The 19,221-nt window shown below is 28.1% G+C and overlaps 1 protein-coding gene across 1 annotated transcript; it reads left to right on the forward strand.

Annotated features, from left to right (window-relative positions):
• Positions 1–17,687: 17,687 nt before the first annotated feature.
• On the forward strand, positions 17,688–18,983 carry LOC136090513 (52 kDa repressor of the inhibitor of the protein kinase-like). The gene has a single exon (XM_065817223.1). The coding sequence runs from the start codon at positions 17,688–17,690 to the stop codon at positions 18,981–18,983; it is 1,296 nt and encodes a 431-aa protein (XP_065673295.1).
• Positions 18,984–19,221: the final 238 nt, after the last annotated feature.

A 19,221-nucleotide genomic window follows, 5' to 3' on the forward strand; every position in this document is an offset into this window, starting at 1 on the left:
ATGTTGACAAGTGGCTTTCTGCACTACATATTCAAATTAAGCCATACCATGGTGGTCAGTTGGCTTGACCAGAATGCAGAAAGACCCTAAAAAATATTGACTTACTTCAACAGCTAGCTGAAAGAGAGTCTGCATTTTAAGTTTTTGGTTACGTTGACACAATGAGAAAATTCAATGCTGTTGTAGAGTCATGCTTTGGCAATGAACTTGACAAAGACTATTCTGAAAAAATCCAAACTTTCAAGGAATCCTACATTGCTCTCAATGGGCCATCTGTAACACCGAAAGTTCACACAGTCTTTCACCACATTCAACATTTCATCAACAGAAGGAAATGCTATCTAGGCATCTTCAGTGAACAAGGGACAGAGGCACTACATCATGAGTTTAAGCTCCATTGGCAAAGGTTCAAACGTTTTCCTGGTCATCCTCAATATGCAGAGCACTTGACCAACTGTCTGGTTGATCTTAACAGCAAGCACATGTGGAGAATGGAAACTTAGAATTAAATTCAAAATTATGATCAATTTTTAAGCTTGTCAAAGAAAGAAAAGTATTTTCTCATCTTGTTTTAAGAACTTTATTACCTTTTCAATCTTTTGTGATTGTTTGATGAGTTTATGTTAAAAAGTTATGTTTAAAATAATTTTGAATAATAAAAATTAAGAAATTTTAGGCATAGATTTAAAATGCAATTTTCTCTCTCGGACGCCAATCAGTGATTTTGAGTTAAATATTTTTTTAATCCTCTAGGTATATACTATCATCCCTCAAGAGGGTTTCTCTGGGTAAGATGGTTTGGGAGGGAAGCCTTTTTTTGGAATAGTGTAGTATCAATAGTTTAGCAAAAAATTTTAAATGATATTGTTTTGAGAAAATCCGTATATATAGATGTATACAAATAAAAAATGTATATATATATCTTACGTTAATCGAACTTTAAGTCAAGCGAATTGTTATTTCACGGCATTTTTATAGCGATAGTTTACTACTTTTAATAATATATAACTCACCAAGTATATTCTAGTCGAACTTTATATCTTTTTAGTTTAGTATGGCAAGAAGCATATTTTTAAGAAAAACTTTTTTCTTTTCTTAGTCACTTACTGGATAAGTATACTAAAATAAAAGACATACTTTAATGATATCAAATAAAATATTAATCTCACGAGCAAATTTACTGTAATTGCTAAATAATTTAACTGCGCATTTTAGCAAAATGTTTCACGTTAAATTATATCTCACAATTGTATTTATTTTAAATTTAATATTTAATTAACAACTAAATTTTTTGATTAAAAGTAATTGTTACATGATCGCACACATATAAATGTAAGAAAAGTTATCTGATATTTTCACAGCAAGAAGAAAAGAAGAGGATTTATTAATTAGTGTCTAGTTTTTTTGTGTGTGTTAATTTACCTTCCCAAGGCCGAGAAAGCCACTACAGTCGAGGAGGCAACTTTAGTTGAGGTTACAACCCTCTCTGAACTTTATAACACCGAAACACAAACCATGACGGACAAGGCTGTTTTGCGGAAAAACAAGTTGAGCATGGTACTACTAGGGGCGTGGTGGTGATCGAACTTGGAACTTCTCGATTATGAGGCGAGCGCTCTACCACTATTGCACTACTGTTTAATAACAACCTAGACGGTTGTTATTCGACGATTTTAGCGGTGTTATGTATATAGCACAATAATTTAGTATTTCTAACTTATGTGATGTTTTAAGTTAAAAAGATATTAACGAAACAACACACTTCATGCTAAACTAAAACTTTATTTTGAAAATAAGATTCATTCACTTTTTTTAATTATACTATCAGATTTAACACTTTCTACAACACTATCAATTGGCTTCTCTTCTTTAACTGATAAAACTTTGTTACTATAAATATAGTTACTATTACTATAGTTATTATTAGTATTATAATTGCTAGGAGACGTAGGAAAATCACTTCACTAACTTTTATTTTCTTTCTTTCTAAATCATACATTAATGTGGATGTAATCTTTAACGCTGTGGAAGTAGAGTTTGTATTTTCATCACATGGTTTTTCGTTTATTTGCAAACAATAATTATGTACTTTTAAAATATTTGAAGAGATAAAACTTAGATTTTCTTCGAAGTAAGGCTTCATATTGGGGATAGCTACAGCTGATTTCCAAACTTTACCATTAAGAGACACAACAGCTTCAGTTGGCTTAAAGTCGGTAATTATAGCAGGTCCGAGCCAATCATGCTCCATATGGTTACCTTTGCGACCTATCTTTTTGTAATTTTTCACTAAAACCTTGCCACCTATTTTAAAATTAAATGACTTGAAACCTTTTAAATGTTTTTTATCATTGTACTTTTGCATTTATTTTTTTTGTGCAATATGGATATTATTATTCACTATGACGTGAACTGCAATACGGGAATCAATTATTTCTTGAATCTGTGATTCAGTTGCATTACTTTCTGCAATGTCAATATTATTATCATTAAAATCAGGATCATTACCATTGAGAGCTAAAGATGAATAAAGTCCTGCCTCCCTACCAAACATTAAAAATGGAGTGAACTTAGTTGAAGATTGTACACATGTATGGAGACCAAATAATACTGGTTCTAATAAAGTATCCCAATTATCTTGGGATTCTTTAGCTACTTTTGAAAGATCTCGCCTTATTAATCTGATTTGTTCTCTCATCCTGTCCATTTGTTTATGGATAATAAGCAGATGTTATTAAATGCCTTATATTGAAAGTAGAAAATAAAAATTCATTCAAGCTATTTAAAAATTCATTCAAGCTATTTAAAAATTCTCTACCTTGGTCTGATAGTACTTTTTTTGGAGGGCCAAATTGATAAAACAAAGTAACAAGACACTTATAAACAAAAAAAGCAGATTTTTCTGGTATTGAAAATACGCCGACATGTTTACTCCAAAGGTCAGTAACAGTTAAAATGTATTTATTAACTTGTGTTGTAAGCGGAAGGGGACCAATGAGGTCTATACCTAAAAACTCCCACAATTAGATGACCTTAATTGGTTTCAGTGCCGGAGCACAAATTTTAATCTTCTCCACGCGCTGGCACTTGTCGCATTCATTCACCCATTTTGTAATATCACTAACCATAGCTACATAACATTATGCAAACAATATGATAAGCATTTTGTACTGGAAAAATTTACAATTATAATTACAATTACCTTAAGTTAGAAAATGAACCATGTTGAAAATCATTTTTAATGCAAAGAAGACAATTATTATATAAGAAAATTTGATAAAAAATATATCAATTGAAATATTTAACCCTGTTACCTAGCTAATAAAATACAATTTTTAGCCTAATTTTTGTGTTATTAAGGCCAAAATAAGCTCCATGATTAGAGTCGTGCACATCTCTAAAAGCATGTTTTTTTTCTTCATCTGTTAAAAGAAATTGCAGCTTACTAGAAGCAGTTACATAGTACAGCCTTCCATCTAAGTGAAAAATATAAAAAACAAATGTTCATTTGAAGACTAGTTTACAGAATTTTGTTTGCAACGTTTACATTTGCATGCCAAAGGTGTATGCAATGGTTACTTTTGAGTATTTGTAGAAGTTTATGCAATATTATTCATTGCATAACTATTTCTGTAATGTTTAGAATCGTATATAAATTGTATGCAAACGTTTACAACACATGTAAACATTGGTAAACACATGTGACATGTGTATGCAAAACGTGTATGCAACGGTTACTTTTGTATATGTTCATTTGAAGATTATTCATTTGCAGAATTATAACTGCAACCTTTACAATCGTATATAAATTATACGCAAATGTTTACATTTGTATACAATGTTTACATTTTATCTCAGATTAAATTCTAAATCTTCAAAAAAAGTTAAAGTCCAAATACAAAATTACTCTTAATATTAATACATACCAGTAAACTGAAATTTTTTAGCATATTTTAGAAATGATTTACGCTGTTTCAAACTCATACATTTCTTAATTGTTCCATCATAAAGATATTTTTAACATCTTCAACAGAGTAATCGTGGTCAGCCATCTTTTTTGTTTATAAGCAATGTTACTTATTTAACGCTGGGTTTTAGGATCCCAGTTTTAAGTGTTTCAGCGTTTTTACGCATGCGCAGAACTGTTTGTCTACTTATTTAACTTATGTAAATATTTTCCACATAATTATTTTAAGCATGAATAATTATTTGTTTTAATACACTTACGGTATTTGTTTTTGTATGATTACGGTACAAAACATTCACTACGTAACAAATAACATTGTGAAAAACGTAATTTTCATGTTTTTTCATAACTTTGCCTTTAACTTTTGAATTAATGAACTTAAATGTAAATATTTATTTGGATTTATGACGAAAAATATCCATTTTGCTGTATTTGTACACTTCAAAATAAAAGAAAATAAAAATGAAAACGATTATCAGTAATTTAAATTATTATTTATTTTTCTTAAATTATCCATACATATTGTTCTATTATTTGTTATTACTGTTAGCATTATTCCTTAAATTCCTTAAATAAATTTATTTAAGCAAATAAAAATAATAGTAATCAAAACAGTGATAATAAATTTTCTATTTTTTCTAGTATTTTAAGCTATGTTATTTTTAGCTATTTTTAAAAACTTTCTTTTACTTTTGAAGTTCAAAAGTAAAAGAAAGTTCTTAAAAATAGCTAAAAATAACATAGCTTAAAAAAGTTTGAAATTGAACATATTGAACATATATTTGATGTTCTAATACCAATCAACCAGTTAAAGTATAAATAAAAATTACAAAAAACTGATATGGTTAATTTAATTGAAAGTTTTTTACCATTTTTTAAATTTTATTTCTGTGAAAAGTATTTCACAGAAATATCTTTTGATAAATACTAATAAGAAGTTATTGAAAGTAATCATATTTAATATTAATGTATGTTGCATATAATTTGTTTATATTAAAGTTTCTTATATTTTAAAATAAATTCTTTCCTTTATCTATTTATTAGAAATTAGGCTAATGCAAATAACTATAAAGATTTTTTTTTAAACTTTTTTGTATATAATATTTTACAATTTCCTTGTTTCTTTAGTAATTTCAAATTAAATATAAAGTGAAAAATTGCATTAACTGTTCTATTAAAGTTTTTATTCCACCTGCATTTTCTGAATCTTCCATTAAAAATTATATAATGAACTTGCTTTTACTATAACTGAGCATAAATGAAAAAGTTAGCTGAATTTTATAAACCCTGTTTATAAAAGTCGAAGAAATGTGAAAATAAAATACTGTTTTCTAGCCTTAGCTATAAGTTATGTATAAGCTTTGCTGTGAAGTTCAGTTACACAAAGCTGAAGGATCTAGATAGAACAATTTATATAATTATTCCCAAACTAGCTATCGTTTAGTTTCATATTTGCAACATTGTCAGAGAGTACAATGGTACACTTTGTTAGTTGGTTGCTTGTCAATTATATTAAAGAGTTCTTAAAACTCTTCATCATATTTACAACATTTGAAAGCCTGTTATGTTAAGTTGAGTTAATTTATTGTACTGCAAGTGAATGAAAGGATGCTGTGTTTCATCTGCCAGTTCATCTGTTTTGCTACATTAACACAGAAGAAACTTTTACATCTTATTAAATCAACATTAACACTTAAACATCTTTTTTTTTATTTTAAACTTTTAAATAATTTGCTTTCACATGCCCTCTAATGTTTTTTTAACCAGGTTTTCCTACTTTTGATAATATATATTTTGCAATTTTTTTGGGGGCTCTGACTGAACTTTTACTTTTATTTCGTCTTTTTCTACAGATGAAATAAAAGTAAAAATCAAGGTTTACTTTATATATATATATATATATATATATATATATATATATATATATATATATATATATATATATATATATTTTAATTTTTTTTTTCTATAGAATAGATGCAACTTTTAAATGTTCTTCTCTTTTTTAAGGATCTCAGCTTTACCAACTTTCACAACAATATGACTTTCTCAACTGTTAGAAATGATTTTGATAGTTAAACCTCGAAATCCGATGTTTAACTATAGAATCATAAACTAGGAGCTAGATTGAATTCAAAAACATTTTCATGTTTCTATAGCAAAGAAATGCAGCATTATTTGATGGTGAGTTTTGATCAAAAATTCTTATTTTTTATTTTGATAAAAAATATGAAAGTTTTTATAAATTATTTATTTGTGGTTGTTTATTTATTCTTTTTTCTAATGTGTGTAAATTGTATAATTATTTTTATTCTTTTATAGTATTATTTATTTATGATGGTATTTTTGTTTATGTCATTACTTTTTGCCAAGCTGCTATGTATTTTTATACTCTCTAATTCACACCTAATAAGGCTGCAAACAAACAGGTTTAAGTTGGAAAATAAAAAATAATGTTAAAGAAAATGGTTGACAGAAGACTTTAGTTGAAGTTGAAGATTGTATGAGTTAACAAAAGAAGATGTTGTAAGAGAGTTCTTAAGCTTTGGTGAGCAAAAAAAAAGTTGAGTCCTCGACAAATTGAGGCACTTAAATGAAAGATTTTTAGGAAAATCATTAATTTAGATAAAAAAAAGTACAGGATATATTATATCCCTGTAGTTACTGGAAATGAAGAGGAGTGTTGGCTTTCAAAGATAAATAATGCTGCGATCAGAAAGAAATGATTTAATAACTTCAAAAACAATCAACATGTCACATTTTATTAAAAGCTTTTGATATGTTAGCAAGTTAGCCATAGAACCAGACGATTGAAATCCATATTGATTGTCTGAAAGAAAGATATTAGATTTGAGTTAAAATGTTAGCTATTTGTTGGTTAAAAACTCAAAGAGCTTATAATAAAAAAGAAAACTCATTGAATGATAGTTGGATAATCTAGTGTTCTCTAGGGTTTGTAAAAAGTAGATCCACAGAAGCCATTTTCCGGCAGTCAGGAAAACAAGATTAAGTCAAGCACTTAATAATATTTCAGAAAGGATTATTTTTTTGGAGAAAAATTTTGTATGACAGAAATTTTGTCTAGACCACAACCCTTACAATTTTATTTAAATTAGTAGATTAGGTAGTAGAGATTACTTAGAAATGGCTTAAGCAATGGAAGCCCAAATTATTTGGATGTATAACAATGGGTTAATCGGTTTATTATGAATGACAAAAAAAGGTGTGGCCATTAGATTAGGCAGAAAATTTTTTCACAAATACTTCTGCCTTATCCCAGGGAAAGGTATTAAAAACAGACCTACAAATTAGAAATAAAATATTAGACTTACTTTTGTTAATCACCCTGTTGAAGTTTTTCCAAAAGTCTCTAGAACCTAACTTCTGAGATAAAATACAAGATTTTGCATACTGAGAATAATAATAATAAGATTATGAATAAGATTTTGCATACTGAGAATAATGAAGCTAAGCATCACACTGCACCTTTTTACATTGATTTCTTGTAATAATAAAATACGTTTGTTTTTTAATCATTTTTTCAAAATCTTATTCACAAGAAAATTATTCTTTTAAAAAAGATCTTTCTTTTTAAAAAAATGATTACAATTAGATGTAACAGCTTCACAAGTAGGTAAAAACCATGGAGAAGAATGAGGCTCAGCTTGCAACTAACAAGAAGAAATAAAAGCTTCCATTGTTGCCTGCCTTTCCAATAGTAATCATTTTTGTTACATCATTTTACGAATTTCTGTCACCAAATCTCTTTTTATTAAAGCAAAAAAAAGTTTGGGTTTCTCGTTTTGATAAAGAATAAGATTTTTTGTCAAGCTTAAGTTGGTACAAGAAAAAAGTTTTTATCTGATGCATTTATAACGCAATTCAATAACATACTTTCTAACGATCAATATTGTTTCGGTCTTAAGGTTCTACTGCTGATTACTTAAGTTTTGGTAACTTTAATAATCAACTACTTTTACTATATCTTATGTAAAAAAGGTAAGAAAGTTCTGGCTCCAAGTATTTACAAAACCTTTGCATTGTGCATTAACAAAAGTTATCAAAATCTTTTCTCTCCATTTTCAGCATTAAAGTTATCCTAGACTGACAGCACTCTTCTTTATCCTACCACCAGATTTTATCTTTTAACCAAGAACACCTATTAATACCTCTGAACCTTTTTGACCGCTTTATTAAAGTCATCATCAAAGGGTAACCTTCTTCTTTTCTAGTAACTTCTGGGTACCTCAGGAATCTATCCGTGGTCCTGTTTGTTTCTTATCTACATTAATAGTATTCCTGATTACCTTATATCTAATATAAGGTAATCAGGAATACTATTAATGTAGATAAGATAACTTTATATGTCTATTAATGTAGATAATGCCGATAACTTTATATGTCTTGACAAAAAGTCTTCTCTTTTTTATTGGTTAAAACAAGCAGCTGATCTTGAATCTGATTTCATTCTTTACCTCTACAAATCTCTTATTCACTTTATTAGAACTCTCTTCCATTTTCATGTTATCCTGACTCATACAACCTACAACTTTTCAATTCATCTGTCAATCGTTTTCTTGCTCTTTAACTCAGTTCTTTGTTTTCTTGTAACTTCTCACTTAGTTGTGGTTGGTTGCAGTCTTGCTGAGAGTGAATCTGAAAAAAAAAATGTTTCATTGTTTCAGTGTTTCTTTATATTTTCTTGAAACACTAATATGGTGCTCAAATAAGTTCTCGACGTTTCAGCACTGGTTTTTTCATGCAAAACTTTGAATACATTTTTTTCTCTTTAAAAATAAGCAATTTAGAGTTCTCTTTCATTTTTGTGTTTTCTTGATTCATAAAAGATTTTAAGCAATTCTTCTTGTTAACTGTTTTTTTGCTTCCTAATCGTTTTCCTCACTTTTGTAATAATTCTTTATTAAGATAGTGTATTATTACCTTATCGTTGTATTTTTTTACTTGCTGTTGACACAAGAGAATGTTTAATGAATAATTTTTTTTTGTGTGTGTTGATTTAAAGAATAAACTTTTAAATAAGTGCTGTTAAATATCCCTTTCAAAGTATTTAATCTTAATTGACCTATTTGTCAGGAAGGGCTAGCTAGTTTTATTTCGTTATGATGCAAACATTTTACAATGTTATTCTCAAGTTCTAATAAATATATATAATTACAATCTGACTGGGGAAAGTAGAAGACAAAATGTCTTTTCATCAAAACTCTTTGTGAGAAAAATAAATTTTAACAAGTTATAATATTATATAAAAGAGTGAAATTAAAAAGTTTGAAGATAAGTGTAAAGTTTGCAAAAAAGAAAAACATCTTTAAAAAAAAAAATTACATTTCGGGAAAAAATAATTACATATCGGGACATATACATATCGTAATAAAAGGTAAATATAAAAATGAAAGCCTTAATAAACTGATATTATCAGTTTTTTAACCTAAAGTGGAATTGAGTTTGGTAATATTTGTTTTAAAAGCTTTGTTTTAAAAGAAGCCATTTTAAGACTTTAGGGGTTATATAAGGGTCTTTGTTTTGTTGCTAAGGCGTTGCTAAGTCTCAAACCCGTGATAAATGCAATTTTTAAATATTATATATTATCAAATAATAAAATAGTACAGATGGTTATATCAAATGAGTCCAAAAAAATGAGTCCAAAAACTAAATTTTGACATTTTACTCCAAAAATCAGTACTTTTTTCAAAATAAAAACGAATGAAAGTTTTATAGAAAGCTGCTAAACCATTTTTAATTTAGCATTAGTATCAGATAGGGTTATATGAAGGAGTTTATTTAGCTCTTTATATATATACAAATATATATATATATATATATATATATATATATATATATATATATATATATATATATATATATATATATATATATATATATATATATATATATATATATACATATGTGTGTGTGTGTGTGCAATTTTAAAAGCGGCAATGAAATTGATCCACCCAAAAAGTCTTCAAGCACCTCCGATGTTTTTTTTTCTGCCTACGGGACTGCAAAAGCCTAAAACAAAACTCAGCTGTTGCATGGATCAAAATTCGTTCCTATAGAGTGTATTTAATTATTATTATTATTTCATTTATTTAACACCATATTTTAATTCATTAATTAATTTACAATGTAATATAGTAATATACATATTAGTAATTTACAAGGTAAAAAGAAAAATAAGAAAGTTATTTCTCGTGATTTTCACTTAAGAATTTTTTCCTCAAGAATTTGTTGAAAAATTCCTCTTTGTTCTTTTGCATTCCAGCACTCTATTGCATACTTCAAAAATTGTTCAACTTCGGAGGAAATTTCACCTTTACATAGTGCTATTTTTACCCTCTTTATTTTGAATAAAATTTTGAAAATTTAACATCTGAAAATGGCATAGGTCCTGAATATCGCCAACAAACGAATGTTGAAATAAAGAAGGTTTCAGCTGTGAAAAGAAAATATCTGCATTTGTTTTATTATTAAGAAGACGAATGAACAAGTTTAATTTAATTTGTTACATACTTTTTGAAATTTCCTGGATTTTGAATAGCGAATTTTTATAGTTCTTACTGTGTTTCGAAATATTTTAATACAATTTTAGCGCACTCCTTCCAATTACATCTAGCTTTTTCATCAAAACAGAATTATTTTCACACAGCTCCATACCATAAGTTAAGGTAGGGACTGCCAACACTTTATATATAAATATATAAGAAATAGAACTTGGGTGAGTAAACCGGATTCCAGATTGAATAAGAGTTTGTTTTTGGCTTTTGCAGTCCCGTAGCCAGAAAAAAAAACAGCTCAGAAGTTTGAGATTTTTTTCATCAACATTTTCATAACTGAAAGAAGCAAACATTGAATGTTTAGTATCCCATGTGAATCCCAGATGTCTAAGTTTATTCTGGAGACTTTTTTTATTACTAGAAATCGTTATCGTATTGGTTTGTATTTGTGCTTTACCTGAAATCAAGAATTCAGTTTTTTCGGCATTTATTTTAATACAATTTAAATTATTGTAAATATCGCATGTTTTTATCAGCTTTTTGAGACCAGAGAGGGTAGAGCTTACAAGTATGATATCATCCACATATGCTACCACACCAGTAAAGTTATCGTATATAGACGTGCCAACAATACCTTGATTTTTAATAGATTCAAGAAGTCTTTAAGAAAAATGATAGTGTAATTAATACTTTAGGTAATTTTTGGCTGCTTTAAAAAACTGACAAAATATTTCAAAAGCCGATAAGTTCGGTTGCTAAGCTTTTAGCGTTTATTGAAAATCAACAAACTTAAAGTAGTTAGCAATAAGTCCAGTTCGGTTGCTAAGCTTTTAGCGTTTATTGAAAATCAACAAACTTAAAGTAGTTAGCAATAAGTCCAATCAACTTATCTGAATCTGCATTTAACTGAAATAGCAATAACTTTAATCAACTCAAAGTCCAAGCGACTCAACTGAAACAAGAACTTCACTAATTAGGCCGGGTAATAAAAAAAAATGCTGTTGTCTTTACTCAGCGTTTTTAGAGTAACTGTTCAGCTTTACGTGAATAAAAATTTAAGGAAAACTGTTGATATTTTCTTTTTACGTAAAGCTGACCAATTACTTAGTAAAAGCAACTGCTTTTTTTATTTACCCGGCATATTGCTTGTTATAAATATGTTGGTCTGGGGTTAACTTTGCATTCTTAACTATAGTATTTGAGGGGCATGTTTTTTGACCATTATAAACAACACACTGATCAATTGGAAGTCTAACAATTCCCTAAACTATAGCATCTATGAGAAAAAGGTTTCACAAATAAAATCAATTACTGTATTAAAAATAAGGCATATCTCTGTAGGCTTTCATCCAAATAAAGATACCATATCCATTATCTACTTGTAAAAGCAAGTCGTTTTAGCAAAGTGACAAGTTTTTCTAGACCACAGCATGTAGTTTTCTGTACGTTTACAATTTTTTCCGAGACGCCAAAAATATCAATGGTGACGAGGTCTTTTTTCTTGAAACAATAACTTTACATTGTACATCATTATACCAAGTATTTATGTTATGTTTGCAATTTGGATATGATTCATGGGAATCGTTTGACTCAATTAAAAGTAAAAATTCATAAACATCTGCTAAATCTTCAGCGTAGCCTAAAAAAACTAAACCTCCTACAAATTTCAAGCAGAATATAACCGTCATTGTTGTTAACGGTTATTAGACGCGTGTTGTGAAACATGCTAAATGGTTCTAGTCAAACGACGTGTTCATGACAAACGCCGTTGTCAAATGTTGTCCGCGCTTGTTGCTTAATCTCTCCCTATTTTATAAGCCAACTGTTGGAAAATAAATACATGTTCAATATAAATGATAATTTCCTTTTTATAAGTTCCTATTAAATTATTGTTACTAAAAAATACATAAATAAATGATTGAAGCCAAAATTGTTAATTTCATAGGCTGTGGCTGTTTAATCAAAAGAAGTTAATTTCTTAGGCTGATGCCGCGTAATAAAAATGATTAATTATATAAACTTTTAACGGCTGCATGTAAATCAAAAGTAATAAGTAAAAAAAAACTTATAAAAAAGCATGAATTAATAAAATATATTATGAATTAATAAAATATAAATAAATTTAAAAAAATAAACTTAAAAAAATAAACATACAATTTTATGTATATCTTCAAAGTTACATACGCACCGTTACATAAATAATACGTTAATATAAATTAACTGGAGTTATAGTATTTTAAAAATAGTATTTTAAAAATTCTTTAAAGTTCATTATCGTTGTTAAATATCTTTTTAAGCATTTATTCTTCATACTGATTATTTCCCAAAAATAATTTTATGATTAGATTACGATAAGATCTCACACAGCCATTTGTTGTAGATATAAAACATTCAAGTTGATCGACCAAATAGAAAATTGAAGAATTATTTAATAAAAAATAATTGTACAATTTAAAACTATCTATATTGGAAACAAACTTCACTCAAATTCTGATCATTACATTTTATTTAATAATACTCTAAATACTCTAAATCATCTGCTTGTGTTTAGAATTAATAAAAATTATACATTTATCTCTTAAATCCTCAATGCATCCCAAGTTATCTAAATGAAAAAAAAAAAAAAAAAAAAAAAAAAGACCCCTTAAAAGCAAGAATTTCAACAACCAGAAGATTATATACTACCAGTATAAAAATACTACAACTCACAAACAAGTTCTCAGAAAGTTTCTGTCTGGAAGGTATTTGTTTTAAAGCACATGAACCACGTCAAGGTTTCTTCCTATTCACATGTACGCTTTTTTTTATGCAGAATGATTGAAAGCATATGACAGAAAAATACACTATCAATTAGCAAACTGTCTTTTCTTGCACATTCTCATTTCCATTAATAAAATTGAACATAAAAGAAAGGGAGTGTAATAAAAATGGACTCTAAAAATGAAAAATATAAAAAAGTAAGCCTAAACTTTAAACATATTAAAAGTTAAAAAAGAAATTTTTGGAAATGATAATAAACTTTAGATGGTATTCTTCTAGGAAGATTACTATGCAAGGTTTGCAAACAGTCTATATTGAATGTGATCTCTCTTATGTGACAATTTAGGGCTCATTTTGATTGGAGAATTTTAATCCAAGCAAAACTCAGATGTTTGCTGCTAATTGATAAATGGATACACTGAGTTCACTCGTTTACGTTCATTTTTGAATACCTTTTACTACTCACCTTGAATGGAAACTATAAATCTAATTCTTTTCTATAAATACTATCATGTTTGATGTTAAGAGAGCTACTATCTCTTGTTCCATCAAAAAAAACTTGAGACCACCTTACTCATCATTTTGCAAAGTCGCATCCTTTTACTGTAACTGTTTTTTCACTGCTATAACACAAACATAAGACACAAAAAAAATGCTTGAAGTATTCAGTTGAAAACGAATAACATTATGGAAAACTGTCTTGGCCACACAGGTGTGTGTAATAATGGACAAATTTGCAAAAATTTAAATATAAAAAATATAATATAAATTTTTATTTATATTTACTATTTTATCCATTATTACACACAGGTGTGTAATAATGGACAAAATGGTAAAATTGCAACAACTCTAAAACAGAGTAATATAGTATTCGAAAATGAAAATGTGCAAGTTACTTCCATAAGTGTTACTCCATCAGGAAATAGAGCTCCATATATAGCATTTTATCTAAAAAGTGTATTACAAGTAGATATTATAGTAGCACCAGAAGTTTAAACAGAACACAAACAAATATAAAGTAACTAAAAGCTGAGTCAACACCACGTCGTTAGTATAAACAGAATATAAACAATCATATAGTAACTTATGAATGAGTCAATATTGCGCCAGAGATTTAAACAGAACACAAACAACAATACAGTAACTTACGCGTAAGTCAGTATTGCGCCAGAGGTTTAAACAGGACACAAACTATTATGTAGTAACTTACGGGTAAGTTACATCGCACCAGAGGTTTAAACAGAACACAAACCAACATATAGTAACTTACAGGTGAGTCAACATCACGTTAGAGGTCTCCACATGACACAAACATACGTACAGTAACTTACGGGTGAGTCAATATTGCGTTTAAGGTTTAAACAGAACATAAACATACATACAATAACTTACTAGTGAGTCAACATTGAGCCAGATGTTCAAACAGAACACAAACAAACATACAGTAACTTACGGGTAAACACAAATAAACATAAAGTAATTTTTGAATGAGCCAACAACGCCAGAGGTTCAAACAGAACACAAACATACATATAGTAACTTACCAATGAATTTGACATTACTTTATATACTTGGTTTTTCCTTCATTTTATTTTTATAGTTCCTCCAATAATTAATAATTGTGAGCTGTGGGGCAGTTACCAGATAAAGCAGACATAAAATAGAATTTATAAAAAGCATTCAGAAATTTTTCTTTGTTTGCTTCAAGTCTATTAATAAATCTACTAACTCAGTTAAACATGTATTGTTAAGACAACTTGCAGCTTCTTTCCAAGCTTATATTTAAATTCCAGTCTCATTCTGTTATTAACAACACGTTGACACAAATATTATCATAAATAAGCATTTTAAAAACCAATCTATAATATGAGAAAAAACATTATACAAAAATATAAGGTAGTTGATAGTTGCCTTTAACAATATATATTTAAAAATAGGAAAACCTATTTTAAAGAATGAAAGTCTATAAAGTTTAATTTTTCTTTTATTTAAAACAACTAATTTCTACAGTTGTTTCTAAAACTTTATTTTCTAATAATTTGTGGACCTAATGTTCACTACAAAAATATTTCATAAAAGCTTATTATTTAAATATAGTGTTTGAAATGTAGTATTTTATTATTTAAACATGCTCAAGGAACACAAGGAAAAAAATATATACACATTCATTTTTTGTATATCTTGGTGAAAATTGAAGTTTAGTGAAGAGTTTTGTAAAATATTAAATACATACAACTTTTACTTATCCCTTTAGGTCGAAGACAAAATCTTCTGTGACGATTTTCAACTTTCCATTGTTCCTTTTCCTTTAAAAATATCATACTAATAATGACTTTAATAGTTCAAAATAGTAAAAATAAAAGTTTTTATTTAGGAAAAATCACAAATGCACAAAATACATAAAATTATATAATATATATCATAAATTATATAATACTATAAAATTATCTAATTACCTTTAATAAGACTTGAATCTTCTAACAAACTTAAACTCTTATCGTCTCCCGATATCTTATCATATGAAAAAGAAATTTCGTCCATTATGCAGTTATTATTTTCTACTTAATCCTTTAAGTTAATATAATCCTTTCGGCTACATAGAACAAACAAGAAAGCATGGCTAAATTTATTAATTAATTTAATTATATCAAAAAAAATATTTATTCATGTAAAATATAATTATGCGGAATAGACTTTTGCGGATTTTAAGACACCACCTGACTTTGCGGTATGGAAACAAGCACCAACCTTATTCCGAATTGTCGTTAAAGATTAATTTCCTTCACAAACCAGATCTTTATGACTTATTGACTGTTCAAAAGTCAATAAAGAGAAATATTTCTGTCGAGTGTGACATTCCACAGAATTCAAGGAAAACTATGGCGTTGAAGTAAGCATTTCTCTATTTATTTCAAAAAGTAAAAGAAAAAATAATTGTAAAAATTCATTCTTTATATCAACTACAACAATAGTAATAATAATAATAATAATAATAATAATAATAATAATAATAATAATAATAATAGAAATAATAACAATAGTGTTAATAACAATAATAATAATAATAATAAATTTGACTTAATTGCTTTAAGAAAGTTAGCATAAGCAAACCAAATAATTTATCTTTTGCTTTGATCTAATTGATTTGCTTTTTTTTATCAAACATATAAATTCTTGAATAAAATTTTATTTTACATTAAGTTTGGGGCTTGGTGTTGGATCTTTTTTACTGTGTATTAAAAAGCTTTATTCATTTTGTTTACAGGTCTGAATCTACTGGTAATTGTCTATTTAGTTCGTTTTCTATTTGCCTGAGTGGTGATAATAGTTTGGTAATGGATTTAAGAATTCTGACAGCAATTGATTTATATTTAAATTCCTCATTTTATAGTAATCATCCATCGTTTGTCAGCTTGTGCTTAAAGTATCCAAATGAGTTTTCATCAATAGAGAATTTGTTAGTAGTGTCAGTGTCCACACATTCTGTAGACTCAGGAAAACTAAAAGATGATCTTGTTAAGGAAGAAGCATTACATATATGTCAAGAATTTGTATGGTCTGATTTTCTTTGCGTTCTTGCTCTTTTAACTGTGTGTTTTAAACAAGTTCAGTGTTACTACAGAACAATTGGTTCTTTCCTAAAATATAAACTTATGTTTAATCTTAAAATTGAACCTCGTATTTTATCTGCATCATCAGATGTTCTGAATTTATTGTTTTGTTTTGAAGGATCAAACCCTCCACTTCCATATAAACACAATCATTATGTACCTCTAGTTTTTGTTCCAGATGAGAAGTGCTTGAAGCGTAAATATTTTTGTAAAAAAGTTAGTAATTGTACTAAACAATTACCAATTACTATGTTTACAGATAAATACAACACCAATCAAGAACCACCTATTTCTACCATTGCTGATAAATCTTTTTTATATGAACTTAATAACAACAAATTTATAACATCCTCTCACATAAATAGTGTCTTTGATTCCTTTATAGATTCAAAATCGTGTTCTTCCAATACTTTGCTACCTTTAAATGAAAATGATTGTAAAATTAAAAAAAAAAAGTTTTTATCTGCCAAAATTTCAAAACTAGAGTCTAAAACAAATAAGTTGTCAGGTGAATTTCCTAGTAAATATGATATTGCATGCCTTGTACAAAGGCATCTACATTAAATGATTTGCAATTAAAAAACTTGATTAGAAATGTTTTTGTGCCTGATGAGCGTTATTGTTTTCCAAAAACAAATGGATGATCTTTCCAACTTATCTGGTTAAAGCAATTTTCATGGCTTAGTTATTCACCATCTGAAGATGGAGCATATTGTTTGAGTTGTGTTTTGTTTGGGTTTAAGTACTTTTCGAAATCTAGTAGATGTAAAAACTTGTTTTCTCAGCCTGTAAAGCACTGGCCAGATGCTGTGAGTGCTTTTAAAAGACATTATCATGGGAAAGATTAATGAACATCACTTTGCTGTACAAAGTCTTCATTATAACACCTGGACCATATTTTCAGCAGTTTTAAATACAATGAATGGAAGTATTCAAAATATTGATATTTTATTTAATAAAGAATATGAAAAGGAGGTTGCTTTAAATTGGGACAAATTGCATTCAATTGTTGACTCAATCATTTTCTTAGGCCGTCTCAATATAGCCTTTAGAGGTCATCGTGACGATTCCCAACATCACCCTACTGTCGGAAAATATTCTTTAGTAAATGGAGTAGGAAATTTTGTTGAACTTTTAAACTACAGCATCAGATGTGGGGATAAAGTTCTTGAGCATCATCTTAACAGCTGTGCAAAGAATGCATCTTATATTTCTAATTCGTCACAAAATGAATTAATAAATTGTTGTGGAAAATATATCCTGAATATTTTAATTTCTGATATAAAGGAAAATCAATTTTTTTTTATAATTGCTGATGAAGCATCTGATTGCTCCAATCAGGAACAAATGTCTTTGATTATTAGATTTATAGATAGTTCTTTTGATGTTAGAGAAGAATTTATGGGTTTTTTGCATTGCGAATATGGTTTATCAGGAGAAGCTCCTTGCATAACTATTTTATCATGTCTTAAGATTATTTCTCTTGACATTTCCAATTGTCGAGGTCAGGGGTATGATGGTGCAGGATCTGTTGCTGGTCATATTAAAGGTCTTGCAAAGAGAATTAAAGATCACAATGACAAAGCAGTTTATACACACTGTTTTAGTCATTGTCTTAATCTTAGTGTAGCAAATTCGTGCAAACTTCAAGAAGTCAGAAATATGATGGAGCAAGTAAAACAATTGTCTTATTTTTTTAATTTTTCTGAGTCAAGACAAAATTTATTAGAAGCAGCTATCACCAAAAATTGTCCTTCTGCTACAAAGAAAAAATTAATTGATGTTTGTCGCACAAGATGGGTTGAACGCATAACTGGGTTGGATGATTTTGAAAGTTTGTTTGTACCTATTGTTTTTTGTCTTGAAGGAATGAGTATGAACTTAGAAAAAAAGTGCAATAAAGAAACTTCCTCACAAGCTTCTTGTTTTTTAAAACTCATTACAACTTTTGATTTTATCGCATCTTTAGTGATTACTCGAACAGTTCTTGGCTACACTATTATTCCACATAAAATGATGTCTTATGTTTCTGAGAAGATTGACTGGAAAATTAAGTTTCAATCTTTTGTAAATTTTTATTCAACAGATTTGCCATGTGCAATTTCTTTAAGCGCAGAACTTGATTTGTGAGAAAGCTTTTGGGTTCAAGAAAAAATTTGCTTACCAGATAATATTTCAAGTACTTTAAAAAGTCTTCCTAACAATCAATTTGCAAATTTAAGAGTTTGTCTTCGCATTCTAGGAACATTGCCTGTAAGCTCTTCTGCGTGTGAAAGATCGTTTTCAGCTATGAGACGATTAAAAAACTACACACGAAGTACTATGTCATCTGAAAGAAATGAACAGTCTTGCTTTATTGCATATTCAC

This window comes from Hydra vulgaris, chromosome 14 (assembly GCF_038396675.1).
Source record: "Hydra vulgaris chromosome 14, alternate assembly HydraT2T_AEP".
NCBI lineage: Eukaryota > Metazoa > Cnidaria > Hydrozoa > Anthoathecata > Hydridae > Hydra > Hydra vulgaris.

Excerpts from the sequence above, each read along its gene's own strand:
- LOC136090513 (XM_065817223.1), top strand. The coding sequence starts at position 17,688 with ATGGGAAAGATTAATGAACATCACTTTGCTGTACAAAGTCTTCATTAT.